The sequence below is a fragment of the Salvelinus alpinus genome, chromosome 1 (genome assembly GCF_045679555.1).
Source record: "Salvelinus alpinus chromosome 1, SLU_Salpinus.1, whole genome shotgun sequence".
In the NCBI taxonomy this organism is placed as follows: domain Eukaryota; kingdom Metazoa; phylum Chordata; class Actinopteri; order Salmoniformes; family Salmonidae; genus Salvelinus; species Salvelinus alpinus.
Genome location: NC_092086.1, coordinates 56,562,081 through 56,586,262, shown reverse-complemented (window position 1 = coordinate 56,586,262; position 24,182 = coordinate 56,562,081). Strand labels below are relative to the sequence as shown.

The window sequence follows — 24,182 nt, the reverse complement described above, 5'->3', positions numbered from 1 at the left end:
GGTAATCAGTGGGTGTCGACACACGCCCTCGCCCCATCATTCCCCTCCGTTGTATTTTTCTCCTAATCGCTGTAAACACCCTGCGACAGCGTGACCAAACCGCGGATGTGCTGAGCAGACTGGAAGTTGTTTGATCATCACACCAAAGCAGAACATGCTAGCTACCTGACAATCACGCTGACCTCACCTTGCCTTAGTGTGTGTGTGTTCTGAAAGGTGAACAGAGACAAACATCTGATCTGACGTGCAGAGAGAGGAAGAAGGTGGGGGCAGAGTCTCCACTCCAACAGAAGACAGACAGGATGAATGAGTGTCTATGGTCAGCTCTCCCCTTCCCCAATCCTGTAACCTTAACCATTGGGGGATAAAAAGCCAATCTGATCCTGGATCAGGTCATGTGGTTCATCTGAAGGTCAGGAGGGGAGGACATGTATAGACAGACATACAGGTGTGTGTGTGTGTGTGTGTGTGTGTGTGTGTGTGTGTGTGTGTGTGTGTGTGTGTGTGTGTGTGTGTGTGTGTGTGTGTGTGTGTGTGTGTGTGTGTGTGTGACCTCAGTCAAGAGGGTTAGGGACGGATTCTGCTCCCATGGAGGTCATAAACTACACTTTTGATCAGGCAATATTTGGGGTTTCTGAAAAGCTTATGGGAAAATACAGAAGTTACACAAATGTGGGCCACAAGTCATGAGAAAAAATGAACAAAATATAAATAATGGCATTTTACAGAATCAGTACCGGTCAGGATAATTTAAAAGAATGTATGTACATTTCATTTTATCTATTCATTTCTCCAAAATACTTTTCTTGAGGAAAGTTACCAATGCCAAAACCTTGATGTGAAAAAAGTACCTTTCTATGCTCAAAAAATATTAAATTGTGGAAAAACAGGAGTGACTGTTCTACTACATTGATTATATGCTCTGGTCTGCTGTTGTTTCAGAGAAAACAAGGCAAGCTTACCACAGGGAACAAAACATGACACTATGATCTCACTCCTGTCAGTGCTGCCCACAGCCTAGTCAGTGCTGCCCACAGCCTAGTCATCACTATGTATCAATACAGTCAGCCTTTATGCAATGGACTACACCTCCATGTCTGTTTCTTTCCATTACCTGTAGACAGCAACACAATTCAGTCAACACCCCTGACTATTATTTACTCAGAATCCCAGACAGAATACATCTTTAAACATAGTCCAAAATGGAAGGAGGTGGGTAGCCATGGTGACTGGATTGCGCTTTCCCACAGGCTGTCTCCTTAGTTCTCTGGTTTTTGGGTGTGGCCTGTTTTGGACATTATCCTCACATTTAGAAGAGTCTGTATAAGGGGTTACATATTCTCTGATCTAGAGAAGAAATACAGAGAGAGAGAGTGAGAGAGAGAGAGAGTGAGAGAGAGAGAGAGAGAGAGAGAGAGAGAGAGAGAGAGAGAGAGAGAGAGAGAGAGAGAGAGAGAGAGAGAGAGAGAGAGAAAATCTCAAATGCAAAAATGTAGAAGCTCCAGCTTTACAGCTGACCATAAGTAGAAGTCTCACCCATGTAGTCATATGTTCTTAGGTTGTGGGGTTTCTACTAGACCATGATACAGAATCTCACCAGCAGAAGAGGGTCAATTTACAGGGTGTTGTGTGTTTTTTAAAGCATTATTGAACTGTATGTGCAGGATTTACTGTGTGAATAAATACATAAAGTTAGTTTTGACATTGCAAATACAGATTGCATAGCCAACACAAGGGACAAAAGTGGACTTTCATTGCGATGCAAAACATTTGAAACGTATAAGGACATTGTTTGTTTTTTAATACATCCCACAATTCACCCTCCTGGAGTGACGTCTGTGCGTAAAGGCACTACTGCGTGCATCTGCGTGTCAATAGAGCTCGCCAGCTTGTAGTCTTAAAACCCGGAAATTAGTCATTCTGCTACCCCTAAGGTCAAAAGGAAAGAATAGTGTTTAGGAATAAACACAGTAAATGAGGTCTGAGATTAACACAGGTCAAGTAGAGTTTAGCAGTCAGTTAACATGACCTTGGTATGCTTTTTTCTAACATAAATTCTTCACAATTCCCAGAAAGTAACGTTAGCTGATGAAGATTATCTCATGGAACAAAACATAAGATCTCCCAAACCTGGGTTTACCACATACCTTATTTTTGGCGTTTTCCAAAAATCCTACAAAAACATCATTCATTTTTTCCATAGGCTTTGTCTATGGCACAGTTTTATTGCCTACAAAAATACGCCATTACCATTTATCACTTTCGCAACGCAATAACGCCCCTCTTGCGAAAAGCGTGTTCGTAATTTCTGTGTTTATGTTATGAAACCGTGTGCAGGCTCCAAAATGTTGACGGCGGCGACTCGCAGTCGTTTTACGCGGGAACAAACAAGAATATTATTGCGTGAAGTCCATGCACGGCGATTTTCTATTTATGGTACACCGACAAAACCGTTCAGAGTATCCAATGCTCGGTCAGCCTGGGAGCAAGTAGCAGAGCGAGTTAGCTCCACTACCGTCGGGCTTCAGAAAACAGCCAACCAGTGCAGGAAGCGAATTAATGATCTTAAACGGAGACAAGGAATAAGAATATTTGAAAACAGATTGCCAAAACCAGTCTCTAACCTTACAGACAACAACTCTACTTCCTCAATTAAAATTGAGCATGCAGGTAGAGTATAGTAATGATTACATTTAGGCACACTTGGCCTACCATTTTCTATATTAGGAATTGCAGGCTATAAATGGGAAAATCATGTGTAGATATTTGTTGATTACTTACTATGTTGGCAGCATTTTCCACATTTATAAAGTAGCATTGTGTGCAAGCAAACTACTTTATTTAAATATGTGTTGATTGAGATTGCACCATGCTGGTTGAGTCTACATGGGTGAGCTATGTGATTGGGGGATAAAATGATACATCATGGTTAGATTTTTCTATTCCAGAGCAGCAAATTGGAGAGGGCCTTGATATCAAAGCAGAGACGGCTGGTCCATCCCAGGCTGGAACACCACAACATGTTCCCCAACTTGATCCAACCCAGGCCTCTTCATTCCAAGCCCCTCAGGTCAGCTCACCTCAGATTAACCAATCTCAGGGACTGGGTCAGGGACAGCTCCTCAGGGCTCACATCCCGCTGATAAACTTCCAGCCCCTCATCCACGTCCAGCCCGCTTCCCAGGATTTCACAGTCCTCTGCCAGGTGCACCAGGCGGGCTACGCCATGCTACACAAGGAGATCACGGACACTAAAAACAGTATGGAGGAAATGCTGCATCCTGTGTTGTCTTCCATCAGCCACAGCCTGGAGAGACTTGCTAGTGCTGTTGAAAGGCTGTCAGGTCCTAGGGAGTCACTACTACAGACTGTCACTCCCATCACAATGCCTCTCCAACACAGACTGAATGGACCGTCATACACTGATTCCACAGGAGTACATCCTTTGTGATGTTTGCTGGTTTCTTGCTATGTTGACGACTGTTTACTTCTGTCTTAACAATACAATGTCCTACAATAACAAGTATTTCAAGATTTAAAAAAATATATATCATTAACCCAAAAATATTAACTATGGTATGCTATTGACTGTATGATGTATTCATTGTTGCATGTATGTATTAGAATGCTTTCATAAGAGTGGTTAAATGTAGTCTATTATTCAATCAAACCTGCTGTATTCACACAGTAGCGTTTTCCTGCGGTCAAATGCATTCAGACTGGTTTTACTGTAGCCTATAAAAACCTATAACTATTTAGCCTATTAGGCAGTAGACCCCTCAAATGTAGACTATGCTTTCACTTTTCAGAAGGAGAAGTGTATGTGTGTGGGGAAAAGTTTGTAAATCTGTAGAGAATTGCTTATGGTTTTGGAAGGCAATGTGCAGACCATGATTTAATGATGAAATCTTTCAATCTGTTTCTAAATAAATGTTTTGGGGGGAATAAATATGTGAACCACAGTATCATAAAAGTAACCTATCACTTACTGAACAAGAAAATCTAACAATATTACGATTTATCTATAGGTCTAATGTCAAGAATTTGAAGAATCGAATCATTCAATATTGTGGTGATTGTTACTGTTTTGAAGAGGCGTTTATTTTGGGCACATTTTCCCCAACAAAGGGAGGGCAATATACTGCGCACCACCGGTATCAACTGCGCAAGCGTATTGTATTTTGTGGTCCTGCGAATGGTAGCCCAGATTGTTTTGGAACGCCTAAACTGTCCGCTATCCTTAAGGTTTTCCGTAACCGTACTAACCGTTGCTGTTTTGCAACTGAACAAACACCCCTTTTGTAATTGTGTTTTGAATAAGTTGCAGCCTCGAGATGAGTAGGCTAGTCTATGTAAACATTCAGAACACTATTGTGTCTTTGCGTCATTTTTAGCGTTTGCGCTTCGTTTATGGCTTTCCCTGAGAAAATATGGATTCCGATAACGATAACAGAGATGGGAGGCCAGAGATCGAGATGCTTCATATGGAGAGGCAACGAAAGAAGCGTTTCAATGAGGAAGAGCTCAAAATACTCGTACGTGAAGTGCAAGCTCGACGACCTGGCCCTGGCTACACCCGTGTTGCGCAGGCCGCATGGGAAGATATCGCAGCAAAGGTGAGCGCTTCTTCGTTTGGATACCTCAGAACCGGGATGCAATGCAAAAAGCGATACAATGACCTGATGCGCAGACAACCCTGTTATATCAAGAAGGGTCCTGACTCAAAGAGGAAGCGATTGACCAGGCAGACAGAAGCAAAACTTCACCATCCAACAGAAGAGGAGGAGCCTTTCCTCTCAGTCAAATCAAAACGTTTTAAATTTGAGTTTGTGGATGGAGAAGGACCCATTGCATTACAAGGTAAAGTTTATGGTTTACATTTTTAAAAACACGTTTTTGTTATCTTTGTAATGTGTGTGTGCCTACTACGTGATGTCATTTGTTAAGGAACACTAAATATAGCTTATTTTTCTATATTTTTTTCTTCCCTAGAGTTTCAGAATGAAGTTGGTTCCCAGTGCATTGGGGTGGACCTGGACAGTCACTCGACTAACCACCTGGTTGATGGTCAACAGACTCTGGACGCTGCAGCACCATCTGAGGCCAGCAGAGTCTATCCACCCCAGACACACACGCCTGCCACTTCACCCAGGACCTCTTTGCCTCAAACCAACCTCCAACCCCGGGTGAACGTAGTCAGATTGAACCTTGAAACTGGTATCCAGGTCAGTACACCTCAAGTGACTGGAACCGTCCACATCCCTCAGTCTCAGGGCACCCTTCAACCCCAAACCAATACACACCCAGTCACTGTTCAACCCCAGGCTGATGGTTTGCTTCAAGGTAATGCTGCATTCCACATAAACATACCCCAAGTAGTGCCACTGCCACAGCAGGCTACTCTACCCCAAGCCAACCTATCACAGGCCTATATACCCCAAGCGAACCAATCAAAGGCTACTCTACCCCAAGCCAACCTATCACAGGCCTATATACCCCAAGCGAACCAATCACAGGCCTATATGTCCCAGTCCACTGTGCAGCCTCAGACGAACATACCCCAAGTGGACCAAGCTACGGTCCACATTCCTTTGATAGAGGTCCAACCACACATGCAGGTCCAGCTACCTCCTCAGGACCTGGCAGCACTGGTCCAGGTGCATCGCCAAGGTTACGACATGTTACAGAGGGAGCTGGTCAGTATGAGGAGCAGCATGGAGAGAGTGCTGCAGCCCCTGCTGTTATCCATCAACAACAACCTGGAAAGACTGGTTAACGCTGTTGAACACCTCTCTGGGGTTGAGAACACACCTCAGACCAACAGTGTTGTCCATGGTCATCATGATGCTCCCTCCTGACTGACCTTGTTAAGTTACGTTCACCATCTGAGAGTCGAACAGGATGTGTTCAGGTGGATGCAGAGGTCCTGTTTAAAGACTCTTCATGCTATTTCAAATGTCTACCATCCAGGTAGAGATGGACTAAAAAACATTTAGTAAAGTTCTGTGCAGTAAATGTAACTCTAGGAATCTTTGTACTGTACACGCAGTTCCATTTTGTTATCAGAGATATGTTTCTCTTGTCGATGACTATAAATAATGTATGCTTCTTTTTCTCAGTAATCTTTTTTTGTTCAAGGTGCCTAAGCCTCTATGGACCTCCTGTTGAGCTCCCGAAATAAAATGTATTTTCAAAAAAGTGTTCAAACAGTTATAATCCTGTCATTGTTTGTTTATGCACACAATCCATGAGGTCAACTTGAGCACAGGCCATTCGTTTAGTATAGAAGTCTTCTGAACCTTTTTCTTAACCTGCTTGATCATTTTCTCAGAGGCATGATACAGACAGGGGGGGGATACAAGAAGAGAAGGCACCTCCACCCCTTTGTTCCTTTTGCCCACATACTGGAGAGCAAGTGAGGGAATCAGGGAAGACTGCAGAACAGATGACATTTCAGTCCCGGGCTGTGTCTCTTCCTTCCTCTACCCCTCCCTCCTTCACTCTCCGTCTTTACCTCCCTCTCTCCCACCCTCAAAGGATTGACATGTCGTCTCCTACAACCAAAGCTGAGGTGGGAGGACTCTGGTGCTGCTGTTGCCCCAGACTGTCTGGAAACCACTCAACTTTGTTAGTGTTGAAATGACAGCCTTACAACGTCTTCCCAGCAACATCATGCATGCAGAACTAAATGGTAACAACTCAAAGACATCTCAGGACATCCAACCACTCCTGGGGGTCTACTTTCCTTCATCTCAACTAACATGAGAGAACTGGACAGGTGAAAGCAATGTACCAGTAGGCAGGCACCTCCAGAATATTAATCCTTTATCATCCGGTACCATTCCCATCTAATCCACATAACCTGTTTGGATAGACTAAGTACTCAGTTAAACCTAAACAACTTGGCTGGAGTTATATGAAAAACCCAGCAGCGTTGCAGTTCTTGACACACTCAAACCTGTGCGCGTGGCACCTACTACCATACCCTGTTCAAAGGCACTTCAAGATTTTGTCATGACCATTCATCCTCAATGGCACACATACACAATCCATGTCTCAAGGTGTAAAAATCCTTCTTTAACCTGTCTCCTCCCCTCCATCTACATTGATATGAAATGGATTAACAAGTGAAATCAATAAGGGATCATAGCTTTTACCTGGTCAGTCTATGTCATCCTAATGTTCTGTACACTGTATATTCATGAATACTAATCTGTTTACTCAATTGGTGGGGGGCGGGGGGTTGTTATGATTAAAACATGTCCCATCATGTCATCAAGTTGTGTTTAAACAGGAGTGTGACTTCCCTGAAGAGTCAGGTGGTTCCTTCAGGACGGACACATTATGTTATTTTACCTGACACAGAGAGACTGACGTGCCATCCGGAAGCTTAAACCCTGGATTGAGAGGCTCAGTGAATATGGTGTGGAATGTGTGCAGGTAGGTCAGTGTGTCAGATGAGACTGTACAGTCGTGGCCAAAAGTTTTGAGAATTACACAAATATTAATATTCACAAAGTCTACTGCCTCAGTTTGTATGATGGCAATTTGCATATACTCCAGAATGTTATGAAGAGTGATCAGATGAATTGCAATTAATTGCAAAGTCCCTCTTTGCCATGCAAATGAACTGAATCCCCAAAAAACATTTCCACTGCATTTCAGCCCTGCCACAAAAGGACCAGCGGACATTTTGTCAGTGATTCTCTCGTTAACACAGGTGTGAGTGTTGACGAGGACAAGGCTGGAGATCACTCTGTCATGCCGATTGAGTTCGAAAACAGACTGGAAGCTTCCAAAGGAGGGTGGTGCTTGGAATCCTTGTTCTTCCTCTGTCAACAATTGTTACCTGCAAGGAAACACGTGCCAACATCATTGCGTTGCACAAAAAGGGCTTCACAGGCAAGGATATTGCTGCCAGTAATATTGCACCTAAATCAACCATTTATCGGATCATCAAGAACTTCAAGGAGAGCGGTTCAATTGTTGTGAAGAAGGCTTCAGGGCGCCCAAGAAAGTCCAGCAAGGGCCAGGACCGTCTCCTAAAGTTGATTCAGCTGCGGGATCGGGGCACCACCAGTACAGAGCTTGCTCAGGAATGGCAGCAGGCAGGTGTGAGTGCATCTGCACACACAGTGAGGCAAAGACTTTTGGAGGATGGCCTGGTGTCAGAAGGGCAGCAAAGAAGCAATTTCTCTCCAGGAAAAACATCAGGGACAGATTGATATTCTGCAAAAGGTACAGGGATTAGACTGCTGAGGACTGGGTTAAAGTCATTTTCTTTGATGAATCCCCTTTCTGATTGTTTGGGGCATCCGGAAAAAAGCTTGTCCGGAGAAGACAAGGTGAGCGCTACCATCAGTCCTGTGTCATGCCAACAGTAAAGCATCCTGAGACCATTCATGTGTGGGGTTGCTTCTCAGCCAAGGGAGTGTGCTCACTCACAATTTTGCCTAAGAACACAGCCATGAATAAAGAATGGTACCAACACATCCTCCGAGAGCAACTTCTCCCATCCATCCAGGAACAGTTTGGTGACAAACAATGCCTTTTCCAGCATGATGGAGCACCTTGCCATAAGGCAAAAGTGATAACTAAGTGGCTTGGGGAACAAAACATCGATATTTTGGGTCCATGGCCAGGAAACTCCCCAGACCTTAATCCCATTGAGGTCAATCCTCAAGAGGCGGGTGGACAAACAAAACCCACAAATTCTGACAAACTCCAAGCATTGATTATGCAAGAATGGGCTGCCATCAGTCAGGATGTGGTCCAGAAGTTAATTGACAGCATGCCAGGGCAGATTGCAGAGGTCTTGAAAAAGAAGGGTCAACACTACAAATATTGACTCTTTTCATCAACTTCATGTACTTGTCAATTAAAGCCTTTGACACTTATGAAATGCTTGTAATTATACTTCAGTACCCCATAGTAACATCTGACAAAAATATCTAAAGACACTGAGGCAGCAGACTTTGTGAAAATGTATATTTATGTCATTCTCAAAACTTTTGGCCACGGCTGTTCACTATTTTAGGCCCAGCCTTTGGAACTTTAGTTTCCCTGGATATAGCCACTATATTATGGTCACTACATCTAATGGGTATGGATACAGCTTTAGAACAAAGTTCTGCAACATTGGTAACCATTTTATCAATACACGTGGATGATGTACAGTAGTTCCTGCACTATTTGTGAACACTCTGGTAGGTTGATTGATAACCCGAGCCAGATTACAGGCACTGGTTACAGTAAGAAGCTTCCGCTTGAGTGGACAGCTTGATGAAAACCATTCTATGTTCAGGTCACCCAGAAAATAGACCTCTCTGTCAGCATCACACACATTATCAAGCATTGCACACATATTATCCAGATACTGACTGTTGACACTTGGTGGCCTATATCAGCACCCCAAAAGAAGAGGCTTTTGATGAGGCAGGTGAACATGCAACCACAACATTAGACATGACGTCCTCTCTAAGCTTTAAAGGGATATGGCTCTGAACAAATACAGCAACCCCATAAGCATTCACGTCTCTTTTGTGGGTGTTATATCCTTGTATTTCCACTGCTGCATCATCAAATGAATTATCTGAGTTTCAGAGATGGCTAATATATGAATGTCATCTGATGTTAACAAGTCATTGATTTCATTGATCTTTTTTACTACATCTATTAATATGGGCTATTTTTTAGCCCTTTCCTGGGTAGCTTATTTGAGATAGAGATAATATGAAGTGTCAATTGTGAGTGTCAGTTAGTGTATGTGTGCATGTGCGTGTGTGTGTGTGTTGTGGGGCTGAAGCTACTGACCCGTAGCAGATGTGCGCAATATCCCCACACACTCGGGCAGCTTTCATGGCTGGGATAAGTTCTTTCCGCCTCTGGTGCACAGCTTCCGAGTAGTCCTCGTTAAGGAAGATGTCAGTTCCTCTCAAGTTCTTGGCTCTCTCCAGAACAGCCATCTTGTCCTTATACCTCAGGAACTTGACCACTATCGGCCCAGTTCTCACGTGAAAACTCTGATGTGCCATCCAGTGGTGCAGTGGAGGGTAAATCTCTGGATGTGATGTGGACATTGACCAAGTCCAATGGGTTCTTACCTTTTTTCTGTAGAGAGGTTTAACTCTTTGAACATGAGAGGTGTCTCCATAAATTGGTCTCTCTTCATGGACACACAGCTGGGTACAGGTGAGGCTCATCTTTTGTTTTTTGATCCTGTAAAAAGTACAAAACTCCTCATTCTTCAATCTGAGGTATAAGACTGTTCCCTTTTTAATGACACCTAAATATTAAAAGTAGTGAGAGATATTTCCTTGCTCTAATGGTACGTTAAAACTTTTAAAAAAGTGACAATGATAGACCTTAAAACACTGGTTTCTGACCTTTGTTCAATGGAAACGTCTCCTTCTCTGAACCTAAGAGGTGGCTCTATAGATTGGTCACTCTTCATGGACACACACCTGGATACAGGTGAGTCTGGTCTCTCCTGCTGGACCCTGCTAAAAATTCAGACAGAACAAAATGACTTTAATACAGTTAACTGTTAGTAGGAGAAAATTTTGCGAAATGCTTCAATGGGTGACGATAAATCAGTAGTTGTTAACTCATTGACAAAGTTATATGGGTCCTTACCTTTTTTCAGGAGAAGTGTTTCTCTCTTTAAACCAAAGAGGTAGATCCATAGACTGGTCACTCTTCATGAACACACAGCTGCACACACACACACACACACACACACACACACACACACACACACACACACACACACACACACACACACACACACACACACACACACACACACACACACACACACACACACACACACACACACACACACACACACACACACACACACACTTGTCCTACCTCTTAGCTTTGCTACCGCAGGGAGACTAATTTTAGAGGCGGTGCCCCCTCCTCTCTCCCCCCAGGGAGACTAATTTTAGAGGCGGTGCCCCCTCCTCTCTCCCCCCAGGGAGTCTAATTTTAGAGGCGGTGCCCCCTCCTCTCTCCCCCCAGGTAGACACATTTTTGAGACAGTGAATAGTCCAGATCTGAATTACATCCATAGCGTACGGTATGGCAAGAGCTGATAACAACAGTTGGTGGAGCGCACCCCTCAAACATTGAAGAATTAGAGCAGTTTGCTGGTGAAGATTGGACCAAATTAACAGTAGAAAGGTGCAGCAAGCTCATTGATGTCTACAACAAGCATTTGTCTGCAGTTTTCTTGGCCAAAGGCTGTGCAACTAAGTACTAGCTCCAGTGTGTTCATCATTTTGTCCAGCCATTTGTCTTTATTTTCTAAATAAAAATGTTAAACTTAAGTTTACAAAAATAAATGTGGTTCTACAATGTTGAAAATCTAATTACAAGGTGTGGAGAACAGATGTTTTTTAAAAGTTCAACTTTATTTGAAAGAAATAGGGAATTATTTAAGAAAGGTGCAAGGGTTCACATAGAATTGGCCAGGACTGTACATGAATGAGCAAAGTTGGTCCCTGTTTCACGTTCGTGTGGGTCAAACAAAAACACCCTAATGATCGGTTGACAATAGAGCCTCCCACAATGCAGGCGATGGCTGCAAGTGTCAGCTGATGAAACAGTTGACTGTAGTTGACTGCAGTTGAAACTTCATGACCTTTGATGTGTGTGTGTATGTGATGAAATGTGATCAAACAGAGAGAATGTAAGTAACAAGATATGAGTTAGTCCCCAAGGCCAGTAGAGTCCATCCACCCCAGACACCAACACCTGCCACTTCACCCAGGACCTTTTTACCCCAACCCAACCTCCAACCCCGGGTGAACATAGTCAGATTGAACCTTGAACCCTGTCCTCAGGTCAGTACACCTCAAGTGACTGAAACCGTCCACATCCCTTAGTCTCAGGGCACCCTTCAACCCCAAACCAATACACCCCCAGTCATCGTCCAACCCCAGGCTGATGGTTTGCTTCAAGGTAACGCTCCATTCCACATAAACATACCCCAAGTAGTGCCACTGCCACAGCAGGCTACTCTACCCCAAGCCAACCTATCACAGGCCTATACACCCCAAGCAAACCAATCAAAGGCTACTCTACCCTAAGCCAACCAATCACAGGCCTATATGTCCTCAGGACCTGGCAGCACTGGTCCAGGTGCATCGCCAAGTTTACGACATGTTACAGAGGGAGCTGGTCAGTATGAGGAGCAGCATGGAGAGAGTGCTGCAGACCCTGCTGTCATCCATCGACAACAACCTGGAAAGACTGGTTAACGCTGTTGAACACCTCTCTGGGGTTGAGAACACACCTCAGACCAACAGTGTTGTCCATGGTCATCATGATGCTCCCTCCTGATTGACCTTGGTTAGGTTACGTTCACCATCTATCTGAGAGTAGGACAGGATGTGTTTAGGTGGATGCAGAGCTCCTGTTTAAAGACTCTTTATGCTATTTCATATGTCTACTACTGAACACGCAGTGGAATAAAGTTCAATTTTATTGTCAGAGATGCTGTATGTTTCTTATGACTGTAAATAGTTTGTACTCCTTTTTCTCAATAATCTTCTTTGGTTCAGTATGCCGAGATGCCTAACACTCTATGGTCCTCCATTTGAGTTCCTAATAAAAGGTATTCACCCAGTAAGAAAACAAATAATGATCATACAACCATGTCATTGCTTGTTTATGCACACAATCCATGACGTCAACCTGAACACAGGGCATTCATTTAGCTTAGGATGGGTTGAACCTCTTTCCTAACCTGCTTGACAATTTCAGTCATGATTCATGATTCATGATTCATCATGATTCAAAAATAGGGAGAGAAAAGAGGAGTATTCGAAAAGAGATAAGGCAACTACCTCCATTCCTTCATCCCAGAGCAAGTGAAGGAAACAAGGTAGACCGCAGAACACATGACATTTAATTTTAGTCTCGGGCTGTGATGTGGTGTGTTCCTTGATGGACAGAACACTTGTTGGGTTATTTTTGGCCCAGCAATTGGGGCACTTAGTTGGGTTATTGAGCTATGACCAGATGGGCAGTATTTCTGCTACATCTATTTGAAATATATAATTTAATTACTTCTAAGTATTTTGTATTACACTGGGCTGAACTACACTCTAATGTATTTTGTAACAAAATACTTTTGAAAACCGTAATTTGAAGGTATGACAGTACCCGGGAGGTTCCTGGTGGAGAGCCAAACGAGATCACCAGGATGGAAAACGAGAGCCTCACTGCGGTTGCGGTCTGCCTGCTCCTTCTGATGGTGGACGGCGCGCCGGAGCGTCATGTGGGCATCGTTCCAAACCTCCTCTGCGCGCCTGAACCACTCATCCACCGCAGGAGCTTCAGTCTGGCTCAGGGTCCACGGAGCTAGGGCTGGCTGATATCCTAGGACACACTGGAAGGGGGTCAGCCCGGTTTAGGAGTGACGGAGTGAATTCTAAGCGTACTCTGCCCAGGGAAGGAACCACGCCTACTCCCCCTGCCGGTCCTGGCAGTGACTCCTAAGGAACCTCCCCAGCTCCTGGTTCATCCTCTCCACCTGCCCATTGGACTGAGGCCGTTACCCGGATGTGAGGCTGACCGTGACTCTGGGCTTCTCCATGAAGGCTCTCCATACCCGTGACGTGAATTGGGGGCCACGGTCAGAGACGATGTCCTCCGGAAGGCCATAGTGCCGAAAGACCTGCTGGAACAGTGCCTCAGCGACCTGGAGAGTGGTAGGGAGACCAGAGAGAGGGATAAAACGGCAGGATTTAGAGAATCTGTCCACAACAACCATAATAGTAGTGAAACCATCAGAAGAGGGGAGATCAATGATGAACTAAATCAATGGACAGATGAGACCAAGGCCACTGAGGCATGGGAAGATAAAGGAGATTCCCTACTGGAGCGTGCAGGGGAGATTTAGTTTGGGCACATATGGAGCAGGAGTTTACATAACGAGCGACGTCCTGCGCCAAGGTGGGCCACCCGTACTTTCCGGAGATTGAAAAGTGCGGGTGATACCTGGGTATCCAGCGATGAGAGATGTGTGCTCAGGTCAACAGCCGATCCCTTATCCCTGTGGGAACGTAGGTGCGCTCTGGAGGCCAGGTAGCAGGCGTGGGTTTCCTTTCCGGTGCCTGGTGAATGTCCACATCTACGTCCCAAAGCATGGGGGCAATGACTCGGGAGGGCTGAATGATGGGCGCACTCAGGACAGAAACTTCTCCCGAATCGTAGACACGGGACAGGGCATCGGCTTTAATGTTCTTTGAACCTGGGCGATATGACAAGGTGAAGTCAAATCTAGTGAAGAAAAGGGTCCACCTTGCTTGGCGCGGGTTCAGCCACCTCGCTGTCCGTATGTACTCCAGGTTCCGATGGTTGTTGAGGATGAGAAATCGGTCCTCCAGTCAGTAACTCTACTCCTCTAATACCAACTTCACCACCAAGAGCTCCCGGTCACCGATGTCATAGTTCCTCTCTAAAGGAGACAGTTTTCTTTGAGTACATGGATACAATTTCTGTGGGTTACCTTGACGTTGGGACAGAATGGCCCCCACGTCCACTTCTGAAGCGTCCACCTCCACCAATGAAAGGCAGCGTAGGAACTGAGTGTTTCAGCAACGGGGTGGAGGTGAAATGCCCCTTCAGTATGTGGAAGGCGTCATCGGCTGCAGGACTAAACTCCAACTCACGGACCACCCTTGACGTGAGAGGACAGGCAATGGAGCTGAAGTTCCTAATGAAGCAGCGGTAAAAGTTGGCAAACCTCAAAAACCCTTTTATGGTGGTTGGGACTGGCCAAGACCTGACTGTATTGACCGTCCTCTCCTCCATCATCACTCCCTGTGGACTGATCTTGTATCCTAAGAAGGAGACAGCGACCTGATGAAACTGGCACTTCTCCACTTTCATGTACAAGTGATTCTCCAGGAGGCGTTCCATGACCACTCTGATGTGGGTGATGTGATCCTCCAAGGTGGCCGAGTAGACCAGGATGTCATCGATATACACAACCACCTGCCGCCCGAGCATGTCCCGGACACCTCGTTAACGAATGTCTGGAACACCGACGGAGCATTGGCTAATCCATAAGACATGACCAAAATCTCATAGTGTCCAGACATCGTGCTGAATGCTGTTTTCCATTCATCCCCCTCCCGGATGCGAATCAGATTGTAGACACTCCTCAGGTCCGCGGAGCTGTTTGATCGCACCTGGCACCAGGAGAGGTTAGCGGTACTTGGTGGTGATGGAATTGAGGCCTCTGTAATCAGTGCACGGGCGTAGACCTCCATCCTTCTTGGCCTCGAAGAAGAAGCCTGCCCGACGCAGGGGAGGTGGACGTGCTGACGAAACCCTGTTGGAGAGCCTCCTGGATGCACTCGTCCATAGACTTGGTTTCAACCACCGACAGAGGGCTGTGTGGAGGCGCAAAGCCTGCAAGCAGGTCGATTACACAGTCCCAGGGGCAATGAGGAGGGAGACAGGGGGCACGGGTCTTGGAGAGAACCTCCCGGAGATCCGTGTATACCTCTGCGATGTTGGGCTGGAGGGCAACCACAGGACTCTCAGCCGACGTGGAACCACAGGGTAAAGGAAAGCAGGTCCTCGGCATTCGGGTGCCCAGACGGTGATTTTCATCCTCGACCATGAGATGGTAGGGTCATGACGTTGGACCCACGGGTGGCCGAGGACGACTTTGTGTACGGGTGCATTGATGATGAGGAAGAGAAGGCTTTCTTGATGCGTGAGTTCCACTGTGAGGGTGAGTGGTGTTGTGATGTGCGTTATTGTGCCGGATCCCAATGGTCGAGTATCCAGTGCTTGGACCAGAAAAGGAGAGGTGAGCGGGTATGAGGTGATGTTCAGGGAGGAGCCAGCCAGTGAAATGGAAACCAGAAAAGGTTTGGACAGAAAGTGATGATGATGGAATACTCACGCCTACCCCGGGAGACGGATGATCATGGGGCTACCCCTCTGCCCTCTTGGACACCGGGTTGGAGTGCACCAGACACCGCTGAAGCTAGTGCCCCTCCTGACCAAAATAGGAACAGAGCCCCAGCTGTCTCCAACGACACCACTCTGCCACCAACGACACCACTCTGCCACGGGGAGGTGTGTGGCCCCTATCTCCATGGGTTCAGGATCTGTTTCAGGATAGCCAAAGGAGGAAGGCGAGAGATGAGGGGGTGCCGGCGCTCTTGAAGAGAGCCATCGCTATGAGCGCGTCCAAGGAAAGGTTGTCGTCCCCACACGCCAACTCCGTCTGGACCTCTTCGCGCAGTCCTCATTGGAATAAGGTGCGGAGCTGGAGGCTGCCACAGTCAGGGAAGGTGAAGGCGTACTCCGCAGCGGTCTGTGCACCCTGCCGAAGTTAGAGTAATCGCTCTCCTCCCTCTCTGCCCTCAGGTGGATGATTGAAGACCGCCCTGAACAGAGCCATGAACTTCTCATAGGAACCCGATGGAGTCCCGTCATATTTCTCTGGGAGGGACAACAGGGCATCGCTGACCTAGGCGGACTTCTGGATGGGCTGGGGGACTGGCTCTCTGGGACGACTCGTGGTAGAGGATCCTCCGCTAGTAGGAGATGAATCCTCTCGAGTGTTGTCGAGGTGGTGGAGAATGCGGAGGACCTTATCCATTACCGTACCCAGTTGAGTCAGCTGGTCGTGGTGTTGACAGAGTAGGTGTTCCTGTCCATCGACCATCTGGGCGATATCCTTAACTTCTGCTGCTTCCAATTCTTGAGAGGAAGTATTCTATAACGTATACGCAGGGAGTCAGGAAGCAGGTGAAGAAGGTGACATTAATAATAAGAAACATGAAGATAATCAAAACAGGAGTAGCGTACTGAACGTAAACAAAATCAATACTGCCTAAATACTGAGTCTACTGAGGGATAAATAAAGAGAAAGTAATCAAGGTGATGATGAAGTCCAGGTGCACGAAATGATGGTGCCTGGACCAGTGGTTAGTAGACCGGCGACGTCGAGCGCCGGAGAGGGGGAGCGGGAGTAGGCGTGACACACCTTGTAGAGTCCATCCCTTTACATCAAGAGATGTGGATATCTTGTACTTGGATATCTTGTATGGTCCCGTGTGGCTCAGTTGGTAGAGCATGGCGCTTGCAACGCCAGGGTTGTGGGTTCATTCCCCACGGGGGGACCAGGATGAATATGTATGAACTTTCCAATTTGTAAGTTGCTCTGGATAAGAGCGTCTGCTAAATGATTTAAATGTAAATGTAATGTACTTCGTGTCAGTCACACAGCACATTGTCACAGAATTACATAATAAATATTTCAGAGTTTAGCTATCACAAGTCCACCATAACAGGTTGTGAGATAGTGACAGGATGTTTTCTACAGATAAATAATCGGTGGGTGTCTCAACCTTGTCACACATACTATCCCTATAGTATTATTATAGTACTGGGGTACGTTTAGTTCACTTCAAATGTTTGCTACGTTGCGTGACAGTTTGTACTGAACAACATGTTTCCCCAAAACAGTGTGCACCGTTCTTCAACAGTCTTTGAGGTATGTTTGCTCCAGTTTGATTATAAAATCTATATGGGTATGATAATTTGACATTGCAAAACTCGTGTAGTACACCATACTCAATCGCCATCAAGGCCCCGATAAACACAACGTTCTTCAACTCTCCAAGTGCCGTTTCAGTTGAATTAAACGTTGTACGGTATTCTGTTGTACTGAACGCATCCTGGGTATTCTAAGTGGGCGTGTAGACACTGCTCCATTGTCCCTCTGTAGAATTGAGTTCATCACATGGATCTGACCGTGGCGTGATTCTGGAACAACAACAACAAAGGGACACCCAACATTCCCTCCAAGAATGGTTAAAGCAGGTATCATGTGACCTGTGATAGTACATAGAAACAAAGCAGCAATACTCACAGGATGTGTGAACCACCTCCTCCATACGTTATTGCTATAGTCTACTAGACAGGTCAAACGTTATTTGGTGCAACGTCTTTGTCCCTGCTAGACTTTGTCCCTGCTAGACTATGGAGCCCAAGGTAGCTATTCAAGCCCAGTTATGCCTGTACACACACAGTGAACTGTACTCTAGTGATTTGTGCTGGAACAGGGTGTCTCATGCTCTGAGAGAAATCAAAACACCTCTGATGTTTCCTTCAATCACTCTCACAAGCTCATTTTTTTAAAACATTTAAACAACAACTACAAAAGCCAGTGTGCCAACACTTGTTCCACCTGACCTTTCTGTGATGATCAGAGACGGGCAGTATTTCTGTTACACATATTTAAAATACGCATTTGAATTACTTCTGAGTATACTGTCATTTAAATTACACTGGGTTAAACTACACTCCAATGTATTTTTTATTTTGTATTTGTATTTTGTAATTGTATTTTGTAATTTTTGCCCATGTCTGGTGATGATGCCATGGAAACGTTCACAACATGCAGTTTCATGATCCTGATTGAATCAAGCTAAAGTAACACGCTTTGGCTAAGAAGTTGACCTAAAGCACATGTGCTTGCTCCACACAGAACAGGAATAAGAGAGGGGATCATTTGAGTTATTTTGAGTTTGTCTTCGCCTGAGGTTGAAGTCACCAAGTGAAGGCTGTCGCCCGTTGAGCACCTGAGGTGGTGACCAGCTGACATCACAGGCGATGTCAGAGGTTTGTTAAAGGTCATGACCTTCAACAATATTCTAACTGTGAAAGCTGAATGGCCTGAGGGGGTTAAACAACAATCCTCTCAATGGCATTGACCCCAACTGGGCATCTCTCCAATACAAACTGACCTAACTTTGCATGGGAGGATTTTTCTTTTTTTTAATCTAGGTCAGGGTTCATTCCATGATCACATCCATCTCGATATTCAGTGGCTTTCTTTTCTTATCTCTTTTCCTGCACTGGTGTGAAAGACCTGGGATAGATTAAATCAAATTCACAGTGAGGAATGCCATTTTGCATTTATCTACAGTGTTCAGCTTCAGATCAGCTCATGAGAAGGGAAGGAGACGAGGAGAGGAAGACGTTTTAGACTATTGAGATACACCCCAGAGTTATTTTTTTCAAGGCTACAAACCTCTTTGTGGGGGTCAAAGTTGAACTCTTAGGGTCATGCAAGTGCTGTCTTGTCTGTTTTTATAGGTGGGGAATCTGGTTTGATATGAATTAGTTAATGTTCGTCCAATGTGTATCTGATATTTCACTCAACATTATAATGACATCATAATTTCACATTAAAGACGGTTTTAACCAATTGATCCTTCATTGACACGTAATGACACATAAACATGTTAAAATGAAGTGATGACGATGGTTGGACCAGACAAATAATAAAGAAAACTGATGAAGTCTTCAATTGATTTATTAGCAGAGAATAATATCCTACCAATGCAGTGTAATTATATTCACTTTAATAGGTGAAATACACCACTGACAGGGTCATCAGTAGGAGTACACTAATTCCTTGTTTACACCTTGCGCTGACATGTGAGTTTCGTGATCTTACCAATTGTATTAAAATGTGTCACTTATCCGTCCAATGTGTCCGCATTGTGCCCAGACTAGCTGGTGCTTCCCTGTATGCTAATTATTTGACAGCTATTCTTACAAAAAAATATGACTCCATGCTGCTGAAAAGGCAGCTAGACAACATCCAGGCCACCTACAACAAAGACTACAACTATGCTGTGGGATATGACAGGTGAGAGCACGGATACAAATCCTGCTGAGTCTGGCATAACCAGTTTGAGGAGGACCAATGGGAGGTGCATGGTAGACTGAGAACATCTGAGATAATGTGGTTTGGGGGCAACAAAGATGTTAACTAAGATATGTGTCTCTGATCTGGTGGCACTACCATCCAAAATCAATATGCCACATATTACTGTATGTGTATACACGTCTCGGAATTTGTTCATTCTTATTCAGGGTTCAGTTTGTTAGGGAGGTGCCTTGCCCCCCCCCAGCCCCATAATTTGAACTCTGCACATATTGCCATGTTCTAACAATGTGGGGTGAATGTAGATGTAGACATTTGTACTAAAGTCTGTTTGTCAAAAGGGAAGTTACTTATCATAAACTACTACATTCAATGTTGAACATGATTTGGAACTTTGTCTGTGTTGAGTTTGTTTCCTTAAATACAGTTGTGGCCAAAAGATTTGAGAATGACACAAATATTCATTTCCACAAAGTTTGCTGCTTCAGTGTCTTTAGATTTTTTAGTCAGATGTTAATATGGAATACTGAAGTATAATTACAAGCATTTCAGTGTCACAAAGGCTTTTATTGACAATTACATGAAGTTGATGCAAAGAGTCAATATTTGCAGTGTTCACCCTTCTTTTTCAAGACCTCTGCCATCCGCCCTGGTATGCTGTCAATTAACTTCTGGGCCACATCCTGACTGATGGCAGCCCATTCTTGCATAATCAATGCTTGGAGTTGTCAGTATTTGTGGCTTTTGTTTGTCCACCCGCCTCTTGAGGATTGACCTCAAGTTCTCAATGGGATTAAGGTATGGGGAGTTTCCTGGCCATGGACCCAAAATATCGATGTTTTGTTCCCCGAGCCAGTTAGTTATCACTTTTGCCTTATGGCAAGGTGCTCCATCATGCTGGAAAAGGCATTGGAAAAGGCAGCTGAATCAACTTTAGGAGACGGTCCTGGCGCTTGCTGGACTTTCTTGGGAACCTTAAGCCTTCTTCACAACAATTGAACCGCTCTCTTTGAAGTTCTTGATGATCCGATAAATGGTTGATTTAGGTGCAATCTTACTGGCAGCAGTATCCTTGCCTGTGAAGCCCTTTTTGTGCAAAGCAATGTTGACGGCACGTGTTTCCTTGCAGGTAACCATGGTTGACAGAGGAAGAACAATGATTCCAAGCACCACCCTCCTTTGGAAGCTTCCAGTCTGTTATTCGAACTCAATCAGCATAACAGAGTGATCTCCAGCCTTGTCCTCGTCAACGCTCAAGACTGTGTTAACGAGAGAATCACTGACATGATGTCAGCTGGTCCTTTTGTGGCAGGGCTGAAATGCAGTGGAAATGTTTTTTGGGGATTCAGTTCATTTGCATGGCAAAGAGGGACTTTGCAATTAATTGCAATTCATCTGATCACTCTTCATAACGTTCTGGAGTATATGCAAATTGCCATCATACAAACTGAGGCAGCAGGCTTTGTGAAAATTTATATTTGTGAGACTCTGGCGGCTCCGGACAGGAGGGCGTCGCTGGAGGCTCCGGACTGAAGGGCGTCGCTGGAGGCTCCGGACTGAAGGGCGTCGCTGGAGGCTCCGGACTGAAGGGCGTCGCTGGAGGCTCTGGACTGAAGGGCATCGCTGGAGGCTCCGGACTGAAGGGCGTAGCTGGAGGCTCCGGACTGAAGGGCGTCGCTGGAGGCTCCGGACTGAAGGGCGTCGCTGGAGGCTCCGGACTGAAGGGCGTCCCTGGAGGCTCCGGACTGATGGCCTTCGTTGGAGGCCTCGTGCCATAACTCCTCACTGGAGGCTTCGTGCCATGGATCAACACTGGAGGCTTCGTGCCATGGATCATCACTGGAGGCTTCGTGCCATGGATCATCACTGGAGGCTTCTTGCCATGGATCATCACTGGAGGCTTCGTGCCATGGATCATCACTGGAGGCTTCTTGCCATGGATCATCACTGGAGGCTTCTTGCCATGGATCCTCACTGGAGGCTTCTTGCCATGGATCATCACTGGAGGCTTCGTGCCATGGATCATCACTGGAGGCTTCTTGCCATGGATCATCACTGGAGGCTTCTTGCCATGGATCCTCACTGGAGGCTTCGTGCCATGGATCATCACTGGAGGCTTCGTGCCATGGATTATCTCTGGAGGCTTCGTGCCATGGATCATCACTGGAGGCTTCTTGCCATGGATCATCACTGGAGGCTTCGTGCCATGGATCATCACTGGAGGCTTCTTGCCCTGGATCATCTCTGGAGGCTTCGTGCCATGGATTATCTCTGGAGGCTTCGTGCCATGGATCATCACTGGAGGCTTCGTGCCATGGATCATCACTGGAGGCTTCGTGCCATGGATCATCACTGGAGGCTTCGTGCCATGGATCATCACTGGAGGCTTCTTGCCATGGATCATCACTGGAGGCTTCTTGCCATGGATCATCACTGGAGGCTTTGTGCCATGGATCATCACTGGAGGCTTCTTGCCATGGATCATCACTGGAGGCTTCGTGCCATGGATCATCACTGGAGGCTTCTTGCCATGGATCATCACTGGAGTGGAGAAACACACAGGAGGCCTAGCTCTGGGAGAAGGCACAGGACTCACCAGGCTGGGAAGACATGCAGGAGGGTTAGGGCTTAGCACAGGCACAGGACTCACCAGGCTGGGGAGACATGCAGGAGACCTCTTCCTTGGCCGAGGCACCGGATTCACTGGGCCGTGGAGGCGCACTGGCGGTCTCGAGCGCAGAGCTAGCACAACTCGTCCTGGCTGGATACCCCCTGTAACACGGCAAGTGCGGGGAGCTGGAACAGGTCGCACTGGGCTGTGCTGGCGAACCGGGGACACCGTGCGTAGGGCTGGTGCAGTATAACGCGGGCCGAGGAGACGCACTGGAGGCCAGATGCGCTGAGCCGGCACCATCCCTCCTGGCTCGATGCCAACTTTGGCACGGCAACTGCGGGGAACTTGCAGAGAGCGCACCGGGCTATGAGAGCGCACGGGAGACACACGGCGCAGAGCCGCATAACCTGGTGCCTGAATAGTCACTCTCTCCCCACGGTAAGCACGGGGAGTCGGCTCAGGTCTATAACCTGACTCGGCCAATCTCCCCGTGTGCCCCCCCAAAGAAAATTTGGGGGCTGCCTCTCGTGCACGCCTCGTTGAGCCAACTCCTCGTAGTGTCTCCGCTCCGCTTTAGCTGCTTCCAGCTCCTCCTTAGGACGACGATATTCTCCTGCCTGTGCCCAGGGTCCCTTGCCGTCCAGGATTTCCTCCCATGTCCACTCCTCCAAGAAACGCTGCTTGGTCTTTTTGTGGTGGGATCTTCTGTAACGATCGTCCTGGGAAGAATGAGACCAAGGCGCAGCGTTCTTTGAGTTCCACATCATTTTAATCACGAAGTGAAACTACGACACAACAAAACAATAAAGATTACGACGACCAAACAGCTACGGCGTGCAACCTAGCGGCACACAAACAAAGAACAAGATCCCACACAGAAAGAGGGAAAAGGGCAGCCTAAATATGGTTCTCAATCAGAGACAACGATAGACAGCTGCCTCTGATTGAGAACCACACCCGGCCAAACACATAGAAATAGACCACATAGAACCACCCCAACTCACGCCCTGACCAAACCAAAATAGAGACATAAAAAGGATCTCTAAGGTCAGGGCGTGACAATAATTCACTGTATCACAATTCCAGTGGGTCAGAAGTTTACATACACTAAGTTGACTGTGCCTTTAAACAGCTTGGAAAATTCCAGAAAATGATGTCATGGCTTTAGAAGCTTCTGATAGGCTAATTGACATCATTTGAGTCAATTGGAGGTATGCCTATGGATGTATTTCAAGGCCTGCCTTCAAACTCAGTGCCTCTTTGCTTGACATCATGGGAAAATCAAAAGAAATCAGCCAAGACCTCAGAAAACAATTATAGACCTCCACAAGTTTGGATCATCCTTGGGAGCAGTTTCCAAACGCCTGAAGGTACCACGTTCATCTGTACAAACAATAGTACGCAAGTTTAAACACCATGGGACCACGCAGCCGTCATACCACTCAGGAAGGAGACGCATTCTGTCTCCTAGAGATGAACGTACTTTGGTGCGAAAAGTGCAAATCAATCCCAGAACAACAGCAAAGGACCTTGTGAAGATGCTGAGGGAAACAGGTACAAAAGTGTCTATATCCACAGTAAAACGAGTCCTATATCGACATAACCTGAAAGGCCGCTCAGCAAGGAAGAAGCCACTGCTCCAAAAACCGCCATATAAAAGCCAGACTACGGTTTGCAACTAACTGCACATGGGGACAAAGTTCATACTTTTTGGAGAAATGTCCTCTGGTCTGATGAAACAAAAATAGAGCTGTTTGGCCATAATTACCATCGTTATGTTTGGAGGAAAAAGGGGGATGCTTGCAAGCCGAAGAACATCATCCCAACCGTGAAGCACGGGGGTGGCAACAT

At 46.1% G+C, this 24,182-nt stretch overlaps 1 protein-coding gene and 2 long non-coding RNA genes across 3 annotated transcripts; 2 read left to right on the top strand and 1 right to left on the bottom strand.

The window, feature by feature from the left end:
• Positions 1-1,784: 1,784 nt before the first annotated feature.
• On the bottom strand, positions 1,785-2,379 carry LOC139581381 (uncharacterized). Its single transcript, XR_011676213.1, has 2 exons — positions 2,148-2,379; positions 1,785-1,929 (listed from the first exon to the last, which is right to left on the bottom strand). It is a non-coding gene; the product is annotated as an uncharacterized lncRNA (long non-coding RNA).
• A 100-nt stretch (positions 2,380-2,479) lies between these two features.
• LOC139581380 (uncharacterized) lies at positions 2,480-3,965 on the top strand. The gene is made up of 2 exons (XR_011676212.1): positions 2,480-2,670; positions 2,949-3,965. It is a non-coding gene; the product is annotated as an uncharacterized lncRNA (long non-coding RNA).
• Positions 3,966-4,153: 188 nt separating this feature from the next.
• Positions 4,154-6,213, top strand: LOC139581371 (uncharacterized). The gene is made up of 2 exons (XM_071411045.1): positions 4,154-4,860; positions 4,993-6,213. The coding sequence occupies exons 1-2, from the start codon at positions 4,431-4,433 to the stop codon at positions 5,856-5,858; spliced, it is 1,296 nt and encodes a 431-aa protein (XP_071267146.1). The 5' UTR covers positions 4,154-4,430; the 3' UTR covers positions 5,859-6,213.
• Positions 6,214-24,182: the final 17,969 nt, after the last annotated feature.

Excerpts from the sequence above, each read along its gene's own strand:
- LOC139581371 (XM_071411045.1), top strand. The coding sequence starts at position 4,431 with ATGGATTCCGATAACGATAACAGAGATGGGAGGCCAGAGATCGAGATG. Across the intron at positions 4,861-4,992 it reads AGGACCCATTGCATTACAAG|AGTTTCAGAATGAAGTTGGT; the intron begins GTAAAGTTTATG and ends TTTCTTCCCTAG.